This window comes from Toxotes jaculatrix, chromosome 13, assembly GCF_017976425.1.
Source record: "Toxotes jaculatrix isolate fToxJac2 chromosome 13, fToxJac2.pri, whole genome shotgun sequence".
Classification (NCBI taxonomy): domain Eukaryota; kingdom Metazoa; phylum Chordata; class Actinopteri; family Toxotidae; genus Toxotes; species Toxotes jaculatrix.
Genome location: NC_054406.1, coordinates 3,667,916 through 3,686,933, shown reverse-complemented (window position 1 = coordinate 3,686,933; position 19,018 = coordinate 3,667,916). Strand labels below are relative to the sequence as shown.

The window sequence follows — 19,018 nt, the reverse complement described above, 5'->3', positions numbered from 1 at the left end:
CAGTATGTAACTTGCACATGTTCGATGTGGAAACTTGAAGCCTCCAGGTCACAAACACTGAGAACAGACTTTACAGTGAAGTAGGAGACGTCTTGTGTCCAGCAATATTTAATATACATAGGTTCTATATTTAAACAACGGCTTCAAACACGACTCAGCTGATCACACTGAGCAGACAGACAGAGGACGAGTGGATGATGCTGCAGGACGGGTTTGAGCAACACAAACATGCAGACTCATCTTGTTCACAGAAAAAGTAGAAAAGTAGAATACATGTTTACAGAGGTTTGTGTGCAGCGGTACAATAATTTACATACAACTGAGCAACTTCATGTGAAGAAAATCATAACAGGCAAATTTTCCTTGATAAATCATTCTGCATTTAATAGATTTGCATTTAATAGACCAATGGGACGTCGGTGTTTGACAGATTTAAACAGACGTCTTTAAATGTTTAAAACAAAGAGAGAACACAACAAACATATGTAATGTGTGATATGTTATGCAATATGTACCTTGCACATGTTTGATGTGGAAACTTGAAGCCTCCAGGTCACAAACACTGAGAACAGACTTTACAGTGAAGTAGGAGACGTCTTGTGTCCAGCAATATTTAATATACATAGGTTCTATATGAGGGAGGAGCAGATGTTATTTAGAGAAACATTAACAAGGAAACTGAAGGTTTTTGTAGAAAAATAAAACATATCAGACACAAAATGTTATTCAGAGTATTTTCTACATGCATCAGGAGGGAACCTTTAAATGTTTGCAGATGTTTCCATTGAATTTGACATTAGCTTTATCAAAAACATCATCATGCCACAGATTGTTAAGTTGGCTGAGGACTCAACCTTCACTGGATTTCAGACACATGTTAAAGTGTAACGTCCACTTTCCTCATGTTTCTCACAAATACTTCTTTGAGATGCTTTGCAGGATTTATCCCACCAGGACTTCAGGTAATTATCTTTTTCTTCTTTCTCCTTCCCCATCCTCACACAGTCCTCTCCATCAGGATTCTCCTTTGTCCAGTTGTCCGGCTCCTTTTGCTTCCTGCTGACCCAGAAGCTCAGACTAAGAAATGAGGAACAGAAAGAACTGGATCAATAAAAACTGATAACTTTGAACTGGAAATGGACAAAACTGTTTTCACAACACTCAAACCTTGTGTTCAGTGGTGAGTCGTCCACCCAAAACCATTTGCCCTCTTCCTTTGAGTCTGTCAGTCCAATCCAGAACATGTCCTCGAGATGTTTCATTTTTTCTCTGACTCTATTCACCAGGAATATCTGAAGAGGAAAAGTTGATGAAACTGACTCTGTGAGACTCAACTTTTCTGAGCTGAGATGATGAAACATTAGGATCTGATAAAATGTGTGAGAACATGAACCTGCAGCAGTGTTTCATACCTGCTCCTCTGTGCTGTCTATCTTAACCAGGTCTCCTCCTTCACGTTGGCACCAACGTCTGCTCTGTTCCCAGTTTGCAGAACTGATGGAGAAAAGATAGCACTTTCCTCCATGTTGCTCCCAGTCTCTGTCACACTTCATATATGTTTGATCTTTGAAGAGATTACAGCAAAGACTTCAGTCAGGTGGAAGAAATCAATGTTTACCTGTGATTTAGAAGCAGCAGGAATTTTAAAAGTAGAGAGTTTGAATCTGAGAGCAGCTGAGACGATCAGAGGACGTGAATGAACAGTTTTCTGTCCTTCACAGATACAGTTCACTGCCAATGAGCAAGGCACCTATCCTGCCACTGCAGCTACAGTCTAACATAGTGTATCTGTCAGTCCATCACTGCTTCTTCAGAAGGTGCAAATATGTGAGAGGAGAAATCAATAACTTACTGATTTTTACTTCAGGATCTTTTGGGCATATAGGCTGCACCGTGTTGATTCTCTCTGTTCAATAAAAAAAAAAAAAAGTGTCACTTTCATTAGTCATTCGTCAGCATCGTCTAATTTTTCAGGACCTGAACAAACAACAAAAATCAATCCAGATTTGGTCCAAGATGTGTGACGTGTTAAAGTGACCTGGTACAGCTGAATGAGACTCTCAGGACTGAACCTTGTTGACAGCTGTGATCCCGTGCAGACCAACCTGTGAGGTTTCTTTTTACAGCTTCGTACTCTTCTCTCAGTGTCTGGAGATTTTTCTTGGTTTGGATATGAGCAAAACCTGCTTATCAAAAATAGTAAATGTCAGTTCTCAAATAAACTGTTTTGGATCCAAACAACATTAGATTTATGCTGAGTTCACAGAATTTCTAAAGCAATAAAATCTATTAAATGCAGAATGATCCATCAAGAAAAGTTCTTGTCTGTAATGATTTTCTTCACATGAAGTTGCTCAGTTGTATGTAAATTATTGTACCTCTGCACACAAACCTCTGTAAACATCTGTTCTACCTGTGGTTTTCTACTTTTACTGTGAACAGGATAAAACTGCATGTTTCTGCTGCTCTGTTCCATTTACTGTGAATCAGCCTCTCGATTCACTAAATCTACATCAACAAAATTGTACAAACTCACAGAGTTGGTAAATAACAATGACTGCAGCTGCCAGGAGAGAACAGACAACCAGCAGGGCCACTCTCTCTGAGGTGACCTTTGACCCTCTGCCTGAGTTTGTGTGTTTGGAGGCAGGAGCTTCACCTGTTGAACATTTAGAGGAGACAGAGATGTCACAGGGACATGAGACATGGATATAGACAACACACAGAGGGTGGTTATGGCATCTGTTCATCAATCAGTGGTGACAGTGATTAAATACGATTTACAGAACAGTACCTGCACTTTTCTGTAAGAATAAATTATTTATACTGTCACATATAAATTATTTATTCTGTTCCTGAATAAGAGAAAAACCACCATTTTTGCCATTTATTTGTCATCTTTTAACAGCTGCAACAACTTTTTTAACTTTACACACACTCCTGAAAACAGCATGTTCTGTCAGTGAGCTGCCTTTGCAAACATAAAGGTTTAAATTTACAGTCACTGAATCATAAAATTGAACAACTGGTCTCAAACGACGCCAATGTTTTTCTCTAAAGTCTGCCGTGCCAATAAAGTATGCTTGCTTTTAATACCAAGTATCTTCAAGCGTGAATTGACCGGAAGCTGTTTCTTATATCTGATAAACTCATTAAAAAGATAAACCTCAAACTCGGCTTCGTTTCACTGATAACAACAGAAAAAAATGAGTCCTGTTTTTTCCTGTTCTTCCATGGTGATGAATGGTTTCTGTGCACATGTCAAACATGTATCACACCATTTACAAAAATATGAACAAAGCTACTTACACCTTCCCACATACAGTGAGTCTCAGTTTACCCTACACATGCTCAGCGCCGTCTTCTTTTAGAAAGACCTGAGAAAATCAGCTTTAAGTTGCTCTGTGACAAACAATCATCATCTTTTAGCTGCAGTGTTGTGTTTTATCGTGTGTGTAACTTTGTGCACACTCCTGTGAACGGAGCAGAGAGATTTAACTCAGTGGGTCAGTTCATTTATTTTGCTTTTGACTAAAATTCAGTGTTTAACCTGTCGGCTGTTTGCCTCACAGTTCACCCTCCTGTTGATTTAACAGCATCACTGGTCATTACCCTCTGTGTCGCCCCGTGAACGGCTCATTGTGCCGAGTCTTCAGGATCCCGACTTCACTGTCAGTCGATGAGGAAACTTTCTCTGAAACAAAAAGCCACAGACAGACACGGATCAGCTTATCGAGAAAACGTTAACAACATTCATGTAAGCATCATGTTCAGGACTCACCGCTTTAATTTCACCTTCCTGCTCTTTTTTGTAGTATTTTTAATTTCACACCAACGTGCAGCTCTTCATCAACATCTGCTTTTCACCACTGAGTGACCATCAGCTCTCTGATTTAAATGATTCACACCTCTCACTAAAACAACCACTTCCTGTCAGAGCTGGGGAGGAGAATCTAGTTGTTTCACAGTTTCATAATCATTAAAGCAAATTTACAGTCAAAGCAGACGTGGACGTGTTGCCCTCTTCTGGTCCTTTTATGTTTGTCTTGACTTTATTTCTATTATGGGCTTTTGCTCCTTTTCCCTGTCCCTTCTCTTTGGAGCAAAAAGTTTTTGTTTTCATTTCATTTTTTAACCTTTGCATAAACTCAAACTCACAAACTCTGTTACATCTGAACGTTTCCTGAATTGATAAACGTCTTTGCGACATATAGCTCCAGTGGTTGATTATAATCAGCTGAGCCGTGTTTGAAGCCGTTTAAATATGTAACTTGCACATGTTTGATGTGGAAACTTGAAGCCTCCAGTTCACAAACACTGAGAACAGACTTTACAGTGAAGTAGGAGACGTCTTGTTTCCAGCAATATTTAATATACATAGGTTCTATATGAGGGAGGAGCAGATGTTATGTAAAGAAACATTAACAAGGAAACTGAAGGTTTTTGTAGAAAAATAAAACATATCAGACACAAAATGTTTTTCAGAGTATTTTTTACATGCATCAGGAGGGAACCTTTAAATGTTTGCAGATGTTTCCATTGAATTTGACATTAGCTTTATCAAAAACATCATCATGCCACAGATTGTTAAGTTGGCTGAGGACTCAACCTTCACTGGATTTCAGACACATGTTAAAGCGTAATGTCCATTTTCCTCATGTTTCTCACAAATTTTTCTTTGAGATGCTTCGCAGGATTTATCCCACCAACACAGAGTTTGTCGTTTCCCCCCCATCCTCACACAGTCCTCTCCATCACGATTCTCCACTTTCCAGTTGTCCGGCTCCCCACTGATCCAGAAGGTCAGGCTAAGAGATGAGGAACAGAAAGAAGTGGATCAATAAAAACGTATAACTTTGAACTGAAAAAGGACAAAACTGTTTTCACAGCACTCAAACCTTGTGTTCAGTGGTGAGCCGTCCACCCAAAACCATTTGCCCTCTTCCTTTGAGTCTGTCAGTCCGATCCAGAACATGTCATCAGGATATCTCATTTTTTCTTTCAGTATATTCGCCAGGAATATCTGAAGAGGAAAAGTTGATGAAACTGACTCTGTGAGACTCGACTTTTCTGAGCTGAGATGAGGAAACATTAGGATCTGATAAAATGTGTGAGAACATGAACCTGCAGCAGTGTTTCATACCTGCTCCTCTGTGCTGTCTATCTTAACCAGGTCTCCTCGTGTACGCTGGCAGAACTGTCTGCTCTGTTCCCAGTTTGAAGAACCGGTGGAGAAATAATAGCACTTTCCTCCATGTTGCTCCCAGCCTCTGTCACACTTCATACATGGATCATCTTAGAGGAGATTACAGCAAAGACTTCAGTCACGTGGGAGACACCACTGCGTAACGCTGACGTGCTGACGTGCTACGGTAAGCGTGTTGTGTCACTTCCTGTTGTTATTGTTGTTAGCGTGTTTTTCTGCTCTGTCTCTAACCAGTTAATTTCTCGGCCGTCTTCGTTACAGCAGATAATTACCCGCTGTACAATTAAACTTACACTAGTTGTGTTCAGTCACTCATAACTATCTCTGTTCTTTTAGCTAATCTCGCTAATCCTACTGTTGTTTACACGCTCTTCAGATCTGCTAGTTCCTTTAGCTTAGCAGTTAGCGTTAGCCTCTCTCCTCTCCTGGTCTCTCCTGCTCAGTGAAGTTATTCCTCGACCTCCTTTAGTAATAATGTTAAATGTAATAAATGCAGGTCATTTGCTGGAGGCGCTTGACTCTTGACCTTGTTTTGCCGCATGGCATCGAAATTTAACTCTGAACTCAGACAAAACTGAAGTTATCCTAAGTGGCTCCCAGTCACCTCAGAAACACTTAAGCTAATGACACAGTTACTACAGATGGCACTGGCCTGGCTTCACTCCAGTACCACCTTAAGGAACCTCGGAACAGTCTTTGAGCAGGATATGTCCTTTAACTCCCACATAAAAGAAACGTAAAGGGCTGCCTTTTTTCCACCCATGTAACATTGCAAAAACCAGGCACATCCTTTGGAAAAAAAAAAGCAGAAGTGTGTCCATGCTTTTGTTACTTTAATTATTGGCATTGCTTATTAACAGGCTGCCCCAACAAATCTCTAGACTGGCTATCTGTGAAACCCAGAATTTAAAATCCTGTTTCGCATCTACAAAATCCTCACAGGTCAGGCCCCATCATATCTTAAGGAGCTCAGAGTACCAGTGGTTCCTAGAATCTCAAAAAGTACATTGGGAGGCAGATCCCTCTACCTCCCCTGCTTCTCACTGCTTCTTTAATCATCAGCAGAAGGTGCAAATATATGAGAGAAATAGTCAGTAACCTACTGATTATTTCTTCAGGATGTTTTGGGCATTTAGGCATCACTGTGTTGCTTCTCTCTGTTATGAAAGAAGACAAAAAATATGTCACGTTCATCGGTCATTCGTCAGGATCATCTAATTTTTTTCAAAACCTGAAGAAACAACTAACAAAAATCTTTCATGCTAGTCAAACAATCCAGATGTGGTCCAAGATGTGTGACGTGTTAAAGTGACCTGGTACAGCTGAATGAGACTCTCAGGACTGAACCTTGTTGACAGCTGTGATCCCGTGCAGACCTACCTGTGAGGTTTCTTTTTACAGCTTCGTACTCTTCTCTCAGTGTCTGGAGATTTTTCTTGGTTTGGAAATGAGCAAAAGCTGCTTTTCAAAAAAGAAACTGGTCAGCAAAGGTCAGTAATTGTTGATGAACAAGGACGACTGGTTTTTAGAAGAAACTCCTTCAAAGCTTAAATCAGAGTGATGATGTTTATATGAGCTCCATGAGACAGAGTTTTGGCTCCAAAAAAAATAACAAAAAAATGTGACATTTGTTAATTACATGTTATTTAAATTTTTGCTGATTTCTACTTTTACTGTGAACAGGATGAATCTGCATGTTTCTGCTGCTCTGTTCCATTTACTGTGAATCAGCCATTTGATTGTTTTGAAAGTAAAACTACATCAACAAAATTGTACAAACTCACAGAGTCGGTAAATAACAATGGCAGCAGCTGCCAGGAGAGAACAGACAACCAGCAGGGCCACTCTCTCTGAGGTGACCTTTGACCTTCTGCTTGAGTTTGTGTGTTTGGAGGCAGGAACTTCACCTGTTGAACATTTAGAGGAGACAGAGATGTCACAGGGACATGAGACATGGATACAGACAATACACAGAGGGTATTTATGGCATCTGTTCATCAACCAGTGGTGACAGTGATTAAATACAATTTACAGAACAGTACCTGCACTTTACTGGAGTATTTTAATTTTCTACTACTTTATATTTGTAGTTCACTGTATTTCAGAGGAAACTGCCTGAAAACCAAGTTAACTTTTAGAAAGTGTTTTGGATCAGGGAAAATCAGTACTTTGCTATTTTAGCTTACAAACTGAATGAAACCCCCAAATATTCTTGGACATGGTTCACATATAAATTATTTAAACTGTCCCTGAATAAGAGACAAATCACCACCAACTTTTCAAATTTTACACCAACTCCTGAAAACAGCACGTTCTGTCAGTGAGCTGCCTTTGCAAACATAAAGGTTTAAATCAGTCATTAAATTTAAAGTCACTGAATCATAAAATTGAACAACTGGTCTCAAATGACGCCAATGTTTTTCTCTGAATTCTGCCGTGCCAATGAAGTATTCTTGCTTTTAATGCCAAGTATCTTCAAGCGTGAATTGACGGGAAGCTGTTTCTTATATCTGATAATCTCATTAAAAAGATAAACCTCAAACTCAGCTTCATTTCACTATTAACAGCAGAAAAAAACGAGTCCTGTTTTTTCCTCTTCTTCCATGGTGATGAATGGTTTCTGTGCACATGTCAAACATGTATCACACCATTTACAAAAATATGAACAAAGCTACTTACACCTTCCCACATACAGTGAGTCTCAGTCTACCCTACACATGCTCAGTGCCGTCTTCTTTTAGAAAGATCTGAAAAAATCAGCATTAAGTTGCTCTGTGACAAACAATCACAGCATCACTGGTTATTACCCTCTGTGTCGCCCTGTGAACGGAAGCTGTTTCTTATATCTGATAAACTCATTAAAAAGATAAACCTCAAACTCTGCTTCATTTCACTGATAACAGCAGAAAACTTTTGTCCTGTTTCTTCCAGTTCTTGGCAATGGTGATAAATGGTTTCTATGCACATGATGAGCTCTGCGAGACCCTGTATCACATCTATTTATTTTTTATTTATTTGTGATAACTATGCTACTCGTCAGTTTAACATTTACAGAAATGCTCTGTGACAAACAATCATCATCTTTTAGCTGCAATGTTGTGTTTTATCGTGTGTGTAACTTTGTGCACACTCCTGTGAACGGAGCAGAGAGATTGAACTCAGTGTGTCAGTTCATTTATTTTGCTTTTGACTAGAATTCAGTGTTTAACCTGTCGGCTGTTTGCCTCACAGTTCACCCTCCTGTTGAAGTAACAGCATCACTGGTTATTACCCTCTGTGTCGCCCTGTGAACGGCTCATTGTGCCGAGTCTTCAGGATCCCGACTTCACTGTCAGTCGATGAGGAAACTTTCTCTGAAACAAAAAGTGACAGACAGACACTGATCAGCTTATAGAGAAAACGTTAACAACATTCATGTAAGCATCATGTTCAGGACTCACCGCTTTAATTTCACCTTCCTGCTCTTTTTTAGGATTTTTAAGTTCACACCAACGTGCAGCTCTCCATCAACATCTGCTTTTCACCACTGAGTGACCATCAGCTCTCTGATGTAAGTGCTTCACACCTCTCACTAAAACAACCACTTCCTGTTAAACTCAGAGATGGGGAGGAGAATCTAGTTGTTTTAACAGTTTCATGTTCATTAATGCAAATTTACAATCAAAGCAGACGTGGACGTGTTGCCCTCTTCTGGTCCTTTTATGTTTGTCTTGACTTTATTTCTATTATTGGGTTTTGGTCCTTTTCCCTGTCCCTTCTCTTTGGAGCAAAAACTTTTTGTTTTCTTTTCATTTTTTAAACCTTTGCATAAACTCAGCTTCCATAGTTTCCTCACTGATGTAGAAGTCTGTGAGATGCAACCAATTTCTCAAACCCGTCCTGCAGCATCGTCCACTCGTCCTCTGTCTGTCTGCTCAGTGTGATACAAACACTGGTAGTTCAGCACAGAATGAGGCTTCAAATCTGTCAAACACCAATGGGACGTTGGTGTTTGACAGATTACAACAGACGTCTTTAAATGTTTAAAACAAAGTGAGAACACAACAAACAAGAAAATTAGTTTATGGTTGAAAGTAGGTTATAAAACATTTTACAGGTGACCCAAGCTGCTGTAGCACAACTTCAGAAGATCATTAACAAGCTGAATGATTCTATACAGTCAGTGTTTGTTCTCACTGTGTGTCATCTGCTACATCTGATCTTTTCCTGAATTGATAAACGTTGTTACAAACTTGACTTTGCAACATATAGCTCCAGTGGTTGATTATAATCAGTATGTAACTTGCACATGTTCGATGTGGAAACTTGAAGCCTCCAGGTCACAAACACTGAGAACAGACTTTACAGTGAAGTAGGAGACGTCTTGTGTCCAGCAATATTTAATATACATAGGTTCTATATTTAAACAACGGCTTCAAACACGACTCAGCTGATCACACTGAGCAGACAGACAGAGGACGAGTGGATGATGCTGCAGGACGGGTTTGAGCAACACAAACATGCAGACTCATCTTGTTCACAGAAAAAGTAGAAAAGTAGAATACATGTTTACAGAGGTTTGTGTGCAGCGGTACAATAATTTACATACAACTGAGCAACTTCATGTGAAGAAAATCATAACAGGCAAATTTTCCTTGATAAATCATTCTGCATTTAATAGATTTGCATTTAATAGACCAATGGGACGTCGGTGTTTGACAGATTTAAACAGACGTCTTTAAATGTTTAAAACAAAGAGAGAACACAACAAACATATGTAATGTGTGATATGTTATGCAATATGTACCTTGCACATGTTTGATGTGGAAACTTGAAGCCTCCAGGTCACAAACACTGAGAACAGACTTTACAGTGAAGTAGGAGACGTCTTGTGTCCAGCAATATTTAATATACATAGGTTCTATATGAGGGAGGAGCAGATGTTATTTAGAGAAACATTAACAAGGAAACTGAAGGTTTTTGTAGAAAAATAAAACATATCAGACACAAAATGTTATTCAGAGTATTTTCTACATGCATCAGGAGGGAACCTTTAAATGTTTGCAGATGTTTCCATTGAATTTGACATTAGCTTTATCAAAAACATCATCATGCCACAGATTGTTAAGTTGGCTGAGGACTCAACCTTCACTGGATTTCAGACACATGTTAAAGTGTAACGTCCACTTTCCTCATGTTTCTCACAAATACTTCTTTGAGATGCTTTGCAGGATTTATCCCACCAGGACTTCAGGTAATTATCTTTTTCTTCTTTCTCCTTCCCCATCCTCACACAGTCCTCTCCATCAGGATTCTCCTTTGTCCAGTTGTCCGGCTCCTTTTGCTTCCTGCTGACCCAGAAGCTCAGACTAAGAAATGAGGAACAGAAAGAACTGGATCAATAAAAACTGATAACTTTGAACTGGAAATGGACAAAACTGTTTTCACAACACTCAAACCTTGTGTTCAGTGGTGAGTCGTCCACCCAAAACCATTTGCCCTCTTCCTTTGAGTCTGTCAGTCCAATCCAGAACATGTCCTCGAGATGTTTCATTTTTTCTCTGACTCTATTCACCAGGAATATCTGAAGAGGAAAAGTTGATGAAACTGACTCTGTGAGACTCAACTTTTCTGAGCTGAGATGATGAAACATTAGGATCTGATAAAATGTGTGAGAACATGAACCTGCAGCAGTGTTTCATACCTGCTCCTCTGTGCTGTCTATCTTAACCAGGTCTCCTCCTTCACGTTGGCACCAACGTCTGCTCTGTTCCCAGTTTGCAGAACTGATGGAGAAAAGATAGCACTTTCCTCCATGTTGCTCCCAGTCTCTGTCACACTTCATATATGTTTGATCTTTGAAGAGATTACAGCAAAGACTTCAGTCAGGTGGAAGAAATCAATGTTTACCTGTGATTTAGAAGCAGCAGGAATTTTAAAAGTAGAGAGTTTGAATCTGAGAGCAGCTGAGACGATCAGAGGACGTGAATGAACAGTTTTCTGTCCTTCACAGATACAGTTCACTGCCAATGAGCAAGGCACCTATCCTGCCACTGCAGCTACAGTCTAACATAGTGTATCTGTCAGTCCATCACTGCTTCTTCAGAAGGTGCAAATATGTGAGAGGAGAAATCAATAACTTACTGATTTTTACTTCAGGATCTTTTGGGCATATAGGCTGCACCGTGTTGATTCTCTCTGTTCAATCAAAAAAAAAAGTGTCACTTTCATCAGTCATTCGTCAGGATTGTCTAATTTTTCAGGACCTGAACAAACAACTAACAACTAAAATCTTTCACACTAGTCAAAGACATTGAGTTGAAACATGAGGAGAAATCATTGGAAAACAGAGTGACATCAGCCGTCTGTCACCTGTTGGAATTAAACTAAAGAAAGTTATAAACCATCCAGATGTGTGACGTGTTAAAGTGACCTGGTACAGCTGAATGAGACTCTCAGGACTGAACCTTGTTGACAGCTGTGATCCCGTGCAGACCTACCTGTGAGGTTTCTTTTTACAGCTTCGTACTCTTCTCTCAGTGTCTGGAGATTTTTCTTGATTTGGAAATTATCAAAAGCTGCTTTTCAAAAATAAAGTAGTCAGTAAATGTCAGTTCTCAAATAAACAGTTTTGGCTCCAAATGACATTTTTGCTGATTTCACAAAATTTTTAAAGCAGTAAAATCTATTAAATGCAGAATGATTTATCAAGAAAAGTGTCTGTAATGACTTTCTTCACATGAAGTTGCTCAGTTGTATGTAAATTATTGTACCTCTGCACATAAACCTCTGTAAACATCTGTTCTACCTGTGGTTTTCTACTTTTACTGTGAACAGGATGAGTCTGCATGTTTCTGCTGCTCTGTTCCATTTACTGTGAATCAGCCATTTGATTGTTTTGAAAGTAAAACTACATCAACAAAATTGTACAAACTCACAGAGTCGGTAAATAACAATGGCAGCAGCTGCCAGGAGAGAACAGAAAACCAGCAGGGCCACTCTCTCTGAGGTGACCTTTGACCCTCTGCTTGAGTCTGTGTGTTTGGAGGCAGGAACTTCACCTGTTGAACCTTTAGAGGAGACAGAGATGTCACAGGGACATGAGACATGGATACAGACAATGTACAGAGGGTGGTTATGGCATCTGTTCTTCAACCAATGGTGACAGTGTTTAAATACGATTTACAGAACAGTACCTGCACTTTACTGGAGTATTTTCATTTTCTATTACTTTATATTTGTAATTCACTATAATTCATTGGAAAAGATTGTACTGTTAAATCTCGTACATTTATTTGACATTAGTTACCAGCTACCTTGTAAATTCAGATTATTAATAGAAAATTATAAACAACTAATAAATCATGATGTGTTACCATAGATTTATTATTACCACACATAAACATCTGACTGGTGTTTTGTGTGTGGATCCAACCATTATTCACTCCACACTGCACTGATGCACGATTTCAACACTAAACTTCAAACTTCCTTGTTGCCTAAATATATTAGTATGAAGTATGAATCATCTTTATGGTGAACTCATTTTCACTTGAGTTGAAGCCTTTTTGACTGATGCTGTCAAGGCAGTAAAACAGGCCTATTTTTTTATAATCATTTAAGAAGCACACTGAATACCAATATTCAAATGATCATCAAGCTTTTCAGATATTTGTGTGATATACTTCAGAATTATATGGTAAAAACATCTCAACAATTTTAAAACTCTTAAGTTGCAGAAAAAAATCAGGAACTTAAAACTGATCTTAAAGACGAAAAAAATCAACCTCTTGCTTTTCCTTAAAATCTTATAGTTAGGTTTCCAAAAATAAAGATTTAACTCAGTCTATCAGTTCATTTGTTCAGTGTTTAACCTGTCGGCTGTTTGCCTCACAGTTCACCCTCCTGTTGATGTAACAGCATCACTGGTTATTACCCTCTGTGTCGCCCTGTGAACGGCTCATTGTGCTGAGTCTTCAGGATCCCGACTTCACTGTCAGTCGATGAGGAAACTTTCTCTGAAACAAAAAGCGACAGACAGACATTGATCAGCTTATAGAGAAAACGTTAACAACATTCATGTAAGCATCATGTTCAGGACTCACCAGTTTAATTTCACCTTCCTGCTCTTTTTTAGGATTTTTAAGTTCACACCAACGTGCAGCTCTCCATCAACATCTGCTTTTCACCACTGAGTGACCATCAGCTCTCTGATGTAAGTGCTTCACACCTCTCACTAAAATAAACACTTCCTGTTAAACTCAGAGATGGGGAGGAGAATCTAGTTGTTTTAACAGTTTCATGTTCATTAATGCAAATTTACAGTCAAAGCAGACGTGGACGTGTTGCCCTCTTCTGGTCCTTTTATGTTTGTCTTGACTTTATTTCTATTATTGGGTTTTGGTCCTTTTCCCTGTTCCTTCTCTTTGGAGCAAAAACTTTTTGTTTTCTTTTCATTTTTTAAACCTTTGCATAAACTCAGCTTCCATAGTTTCCTCACTGATGTAGAAGTCTGTGAGATGCAACCAATTTCTCAAACCCGTCCTGCAGCATCGTCCACTCGTCCTCTGTCTGTCTGTCTGCTCAGTGTGATACAAACACTGGTAGTTCAGCACAGAATGAGGCTTCAAATCTGTCAAACACCAATGGGACGTTGGTGTTTGACAGATTACAACAGACGTCTTTAAATGTTTAAAACAAAGTGAGAACACAACAAACAAGAAAATTAGTTTATGGTTGAAAGTAGGTTATAAAACATTTTACAGGTGACCCAAGCTGCTGTAGCACAACTTCAGAAGATCATTAACAAGCTGAATGATTCTGTACAGTCAGTGTTTGTTCTCACTGTGTGTCACCTGCTACATCTGATCTTTTCCTGAATTGATAAACGTTGTTAAAAACTTGACTTTGCAACATATAGCTCCAGTGGTTGATTATAATCAGTATGTACCTTCCACATGTTTGATGTGGGAACTTGAAACCTCCAGTTCACAAACACTGAGAACAGACTTTACAGTGAAGTAGGAGACGTCTTGTATCCAGCAATATTTAATATACATAGGTTCTATATTTAAACAACGGCTTCAAACATGACTCAGCTGATCACACTGAGCAGACAGACAGAGGACGAGTGGATGATGCTGCAGGACGGGTTTGAGCAACACAAACATGTAGACTCATCTTGGTCACAGAAAAAGTAGAAAACCACAGGTAGAACACATGTTTACAGAGGTTTGTGTGCAGCGGTACAATAATTTACATACAACTGAGCAACTTCATGTGAAGAAAATCTGACAGGCAAATTTTCCCTGATAAATCATTCTGCATTTAATAGATTTGCATTTAATAGACCAATGGGAAGTCGGTGTTTGACAGATTTAAACAGATGTCTTTAAATGTTTAAAACAAAGAGAGAACACAACAAACATATGTAATGTGTGATATGCAATATGTACCTTGCACATGTTTGATGTGGAAACTTGAAGCCTCCAGGTCACAAACACTGAGAACAGACTTTACAGTGAAGTAGGAGACGTCTTGTGTCCAGCAATATTTAATATACATAGGTTCTATATGAGGGAGGAGCAGATGTTATGTAAAGAAACATTAACAAGGAAACTGAAGGTTTTTGTAGAAAAAATAAAACATATCAGACACAAAATGTTGTTTTACATGCATCAGGAGGGAACCTTTAAATGTTTGCAGATGTTTCCATTGAATTTGACATTAGCTTTATCAAAAACATCATCATGCCACAGATTGTTAAGTTGGCTGAGGACTCAACCTTCACTGGATTTCACACACATGTTCTTGTGTCACTGTCCATTTTCCTCATGTTTCTCACAAATTATTCTTTGAGATGCTTTGCAGGACTTATCCCACCAGGTCTTCAGGTAATCATCTTCTTCTTTCCCCGACCCCATCCTCACACAGTCCTCTCCATCAGGATTCTCCTCTTTCCAGTTATCCGGCTCCCAGCTGGCCCAGAAGGTCAGACTAAGAGATGAGAAACAGAAAGAAGTGGATCAATAAAAACTGATAACTTTGAACTGGAAAAGGACAAAACTGTTTTCACAACACTCAAACCTTGTGTCCAGTGGTGAGCCGTCCACCCAAAACCATTTGCCCTCTTCCTTTGAGTCTGTCAGTCCAATCCAGAATTTTTCCTCTGTATTGTTAATTTCCTCTCCCACTCTATTCACCAGGAATATCTGAAGAGGAAAAGTTGATGAAACTGACTCTGTGAGACTTTTCTGAGCTGAGATGATGAAACATTAGGATCTGATAAAATGTGTGAGAACATGAACCTGCAGCAGTGTTTCATACCTGCTCCTCTGTGCTGTCTATCTTAACCAGGTCTCCTCCTTCACGTTGGCACCAACGTCTGCTCTGTTCCCAGTTTGCAGAACTGATGGAGAAAAGATAGCACTTTCCTCCATGTTGCTCCCAGCCTCTGTCACACTTGATATGTGTTTGATCTTTGAAGAGATTACAGCAAAGACTTCAGTCAGGTGGAAGAAATCAATGTTTACCTGTGATTTAGAAGCAGCAGGAATTTTAAAAGTAGAGAGTTTGAATCTGAGAGCAGCTGAGACGATCAGAGGACGTGAATGAACAGTTTTCTGTCCTTCACAGATACAGTTCACTGCCCATGAGCAAGGCACCTATCCTGCCACTGCAGCTACAGTCTAACATAGTGTATCTGTCAGTCCATCACTGCTTCTTCAGAAGGTGCAAATATGTGAGAGGAGAAATCAATAACTTACTGATTTTTACTTCAGGATCTTTTGGGCATTTAAGCTGCACCGTGTTGATTCTCTCTGTTCAATCAAAAAAAAAGTGTCACTTTCATCAGTCATTCATCAGGATTGTCTAATTTTTCAGGACCTGAACAAACAACTAACAACTAAAATCTTTCACACTAGTCAAAGACATTGAGTTGAAACATGAGGAGAAATCATTGGAAAACAGAGTGACATCAGCCGTCTGTCACCTGTTGGAATTAAACTAAAGAAAGTTATAAACCATCCAGATGTGTGACGTGTTAAAGTGACCTGGTACAGCTGAATGAGACTCTCAGGACTGAACCTTGTTGACAGCTGTGATCCCGTGCAGACCTACCTGTGAGGTTTCTTTTTACAGCTTCGTACTCTTCTCTCAGTGTCTGGAGATTTTTCTTGATTTGGAAATTATCAAAAGCTGCTTTTCAAAAATAAAGTAGTCAGTAAATGTCAGTTCTCAAATTAGATTTTTGCTGATTTCACAACATTTTTAAAGCAGTAAAATCTATTAAATGCAGAGTGATCCATCAAGAAAAGTTTGTCTGTAATGACTTTCTTCACATGAAGTTGCTCAGTTGTATGTAAATTATTGTACCTCTGCACATAAACCTCTGTAAACATCTGTTCTACCTGTGGTTTTCTACTTTTACTGTGAACAGGATGAATCTGCATGTTTCTGCTGCTCTGTTCCATTTACTGTGAATCAGCCATTTGATTGTTTTGAAAGTAAAACTACATCAACAAAATTGTACAAACTCACAGAGTCGGTAAATAACAATGGCAGCAGCTGCCAGGAGAGAACAGAAAACCAGCAGGGCCACTCTCTCTGAGGTGACCTTTGACCTTCTGCTTGAGTTTGTGTGTTTGGAGGCAGGAACTTCACCTGTTGAACATTTAGAGGAGACAGAGATGTCACAGGGACATGAGACATGGATACAGACAATACACAGAGCGTGGTTATGGCATCTGTTCATCAACCAGTGGTGACAGTGATTAAATACAATTTACAGAACAGTACCTGCACTTTACTGGAGTATTTTAATTTTCTTCTACTTTATATTTGTAGTTCACTGTATTTCAGAGGAAACTGCCTGAAAACCAAGTTAACTTTTAGAAAGTGTTTTGGATCAGGGAAAATCAGTACTTTGCTATTTTAGCTTACAAACTGAATGAAACCCCCAAATATTCTTGGACATGGTTCACATATAAATTATTTAAACTGTCCCTGAATAAGAGACAAATCACCACCAACTTTTCAAATTTTACACCAACTCCTGAAAACAGCACGTTCTGTCAGTGAGCTGCCTTTGCAAACATAAAGGTTTAAATCAGTCATTAAATTTAAAGTCACTGAATCATAAAATTGAACAACTGGTCTCAAATGACGCCAATGTTTTTCTCTAAATTCTGCCGTGCCAATGAAGTATTCTGCTTTTAATGCCAAGTATCTTCAAGCGTGAATTGACCAGAAGCTGTTTCTTATATCTGATAATCTCATTAAAAAGATAAACCTCAAACTCAGCTTCATTTCACTATTAACAGCAGAAAAAAACGAGTCCTGTTTTTTCCTCTTCTTCCATGGTGATGAATGGTTTCTGTGCACATGTCAAGCATGTATCACACCATTTACAAAAATATGAACAAAGCTACTTACACCTTCCCACATACAGTGAGTCTCAGTCTACCCTACACATGCTCAGCGCCGTCTTCTTTTAGAAAGACCTGAGAAAATCAGCTTTAAGTTGCTCTGTGACAAACAATCACAGCATCACTGGTTATTACCCTCTGTGTCGCCCTGTGAACGGAAGCTGTTTCTTATATCTGATAAACTCATTAAAAAGATAAACCTCAAACTCTGCTTCATTTCACTGATAACAGCAGAAAACTTTTGTCCTGTTTCTTCCAGTTCTTGGCAATGGTGATAAATGGTTTCTATGCACATGATGAGCTCTGCGAGACCCTGTATCACATCTATTTATTTTTTATTTATTTGTGATAACTATGCTACTCGTCAGTTTAACATTTACAGAAATGCTCTGTGACAAACAATCATCATCTTTTAGCTGCAATGTTGTGTTTTATCGTGTGTGTAACTTTGTGCACACTCCTGTGAACGGAGCAGAGAGATTGAACTCAGTGTGTCAGTTCATTTATTTTGCTTTTGACTAGAATTCAGTGTTTAACCTGTCGGCTGTTTGCCTCACAGTTCACCCTCCTGTTGATGTAACAGCATCACTGGTTATTACCCTCTGTGTCGCCCTGTGAACGGCTCATTGTGCTGAGTCTTCAGGATCCCGACTTCACTGTCAGTCGATGAGGAAACTTTCTCTGAAACAAAAAGCCACAGACAGACACTGATCAGCTTATAGAGAAAACGTTAACAACATTCATGTAAGCATCATGTTCAGGACTCACCGCTTTAATTTCACCTTCCTGCTCTTTTTTAGGATTTTTAAGTTCACACCAACGTGCAGCTCTCCATCAACATCTGCTTTTCACCACTGAGTGATCATCAGCTCTCTGATGTAAGTGCTTCACACCTCTCACTAAAACAACCACTTCCTGTTAAACTCAGAGATGGGGAGGAGAATCTAGTTGTTTTAACAGTTTCATGTTCATTAATGCAAATTTACAATCAAAGCAGACGTGGATGTGTCGCCCTCTTCTGGTCCTTTTATGTTTGTCTTGACTTTATTTCTATTATTGGGTTTTGGTCCTTTTCCCTGTCCCTTCTCTTTGGAGCAAAAACTTTTTGTTTTCTTTTCATTTTTTAAACCTTTGCATAAACTCAGCTTCCATAGTTTCCTCACTGATGTAGAAGTCTGTGAGATGCAACCAATTTCTCAAACCCGTCCTGCAGCATCGTCCACTCGTCCTCTGTCTGTTTGTTTGCTCAGTGTGATACAAACACTGGTAGTTCAGCACAGAATGAGGCTTCAAATCTGTCAAACACCAATGGGATGTTGGTGTTTGACAGATTACAACAGACGTCTTTAAATGTTTAAAACAAAGTGAGAACACAACAAACAAGAAAATGAGTTTATGGTTGAAA

General features: G+C 39.1%; 3 protein-coding genes across 12 annotated transcripts in view; all 3 read right to left on the bottom strand.

Moving 5' to 3' along the window:
* Positions 1 to 92: 92 nt before the first annotated feature.
* On the bottom strand, positions 93 to 8,763 carry LOC121191732 (C-type lectin domain family 4 member E-like). 4 transcript variants are annotated; one of them, XM_041053098.1, is made up of 8 exons: positions 8,647 to 8,763; positions 8,478 to 8,559; positions 6,991 to 7,113; positions 6,587 to 6,667; positions 6,310 to 6,363; positions 5,144 to 5,295; positions 1,168 to 1,292; positions 93 to 1,077 (listed from the first exon to the last, which is right to left on the bottom strand). In XM_041053098.1, the coding sequence occupies exons 2-8, from the start codon at positions 8,503 to 8,505 to the stop codon at positions 867 to 869; spliced, it is 774 nt and encodes a 257-aa protein (XP_040909032.1). In that variant the 5' UTR covers positions 8,506 to 8,559; positions 8,647 to 8,763; the 3' UTR covers positions 93 to 866. The 4 variants fall into 4 exon arrangements, with proteins under 4 accessions (XP_040909032.1, XP_040909033.1, XP_040909035.1 ...); XM_041053099.1 differs by having other exon boundaries at positions 6,587 to 6,664; XM_041053101.1 differs by lacking the exons at positions 5,144 to 5,295; positions 6,310 to 6,363; positions 6,587 to 6,667; positions 6,991 to 7,113 and adding exons at positions 1,413 to 1,564; positions 1,853 to 1,906; positions 2,106 to 2,183; positions 2,537 to 2,659.
* The window catches only part of LOC121191727 (hepatic lectin-like), a 29,467-nt gene continuing 14,763 nt past the window's right edge, over positions 4,315 to 19,018 (bottom strand). Inside the window, exons 1-8 of one of the 7 annotated variants that reach the window (XM_041053084.1) lie at positions 18,382 to 18,540; positions 18,213 to 18,294; positions 16,727 to 16,849; positions 16,307 to 16,384; positions 15,952 to 16,005; positions 15,512 to 15,663; positions 15,272 to 15,396; positions 14,584 to 15,181 (exon numbers count right to left, since the gene is read on the bottom strand). In XM_041053084.1, coding sequence (XP_040909018.1) covers positions 15,001 to 15,181; positions 15,272 to 15,396; positions 15,512 to 15,663; positions 15,952 to 16,005; positions 16,307 to 16,384; positions 16,727 to 16,849; positions 18,213 to 18,240 — 741 coding nt within the window. In that variant the 5' untranslated portion in view covers positions 18,241 to 18,294; positions 18,382 to 18,540 and the 3' untranslated portion in view covers positions 14,584 to 15,000. Of the gene's footprint in view, positions 4,673 to 9,569; positions 10,332 to 14,583; positions 15,182 to 15,271; positions 15,397 to 15,511; positions 15,664 to 15,951; positions 16,006 to 16,306; positions 16,385 to 16,726; positions 16,850 to 18,212; positions 18,295 to 18,381; positions 18,541 to 19,018 lie in introns of those variants that run through there. The other 6 variants (XM_041053085.1, XM_041053083.1, XR_005895132.1 and 3 more) reach the window with 6 other exon arrangements.
* LOC121191731 (C-type lectin domain family 4 member E-like) lies at positions 10,338 to 13,400 on the bottom strand. Its single transcript, XM_041053097.1, has 8 exons — positions 13,291 to 13,400; positions 13,122 to 13,203; positions 12,124 to 12,255; positions 11,686 to 11,763; positions 11,330 to 11,383; positions 10,890 to 11,041; positions 10,645 to 10,769; positions 10,338 to 10,554 (listed from the first exon to the last, which is right to left on the bottom strand). The coding sequence occupies exons 2-8, from the start codon at positions 13,147 to 13,149 to the stop codon at positions 10,344 to 10,346; spliced, it is 780 nt and encodes a 259-aa protein (XP_040909031.1). The 5' UTR covers positions 13,150 to 13,203; positions 13,291 to 13,400; the 3' UTR covers positions 10,338 to 10,343.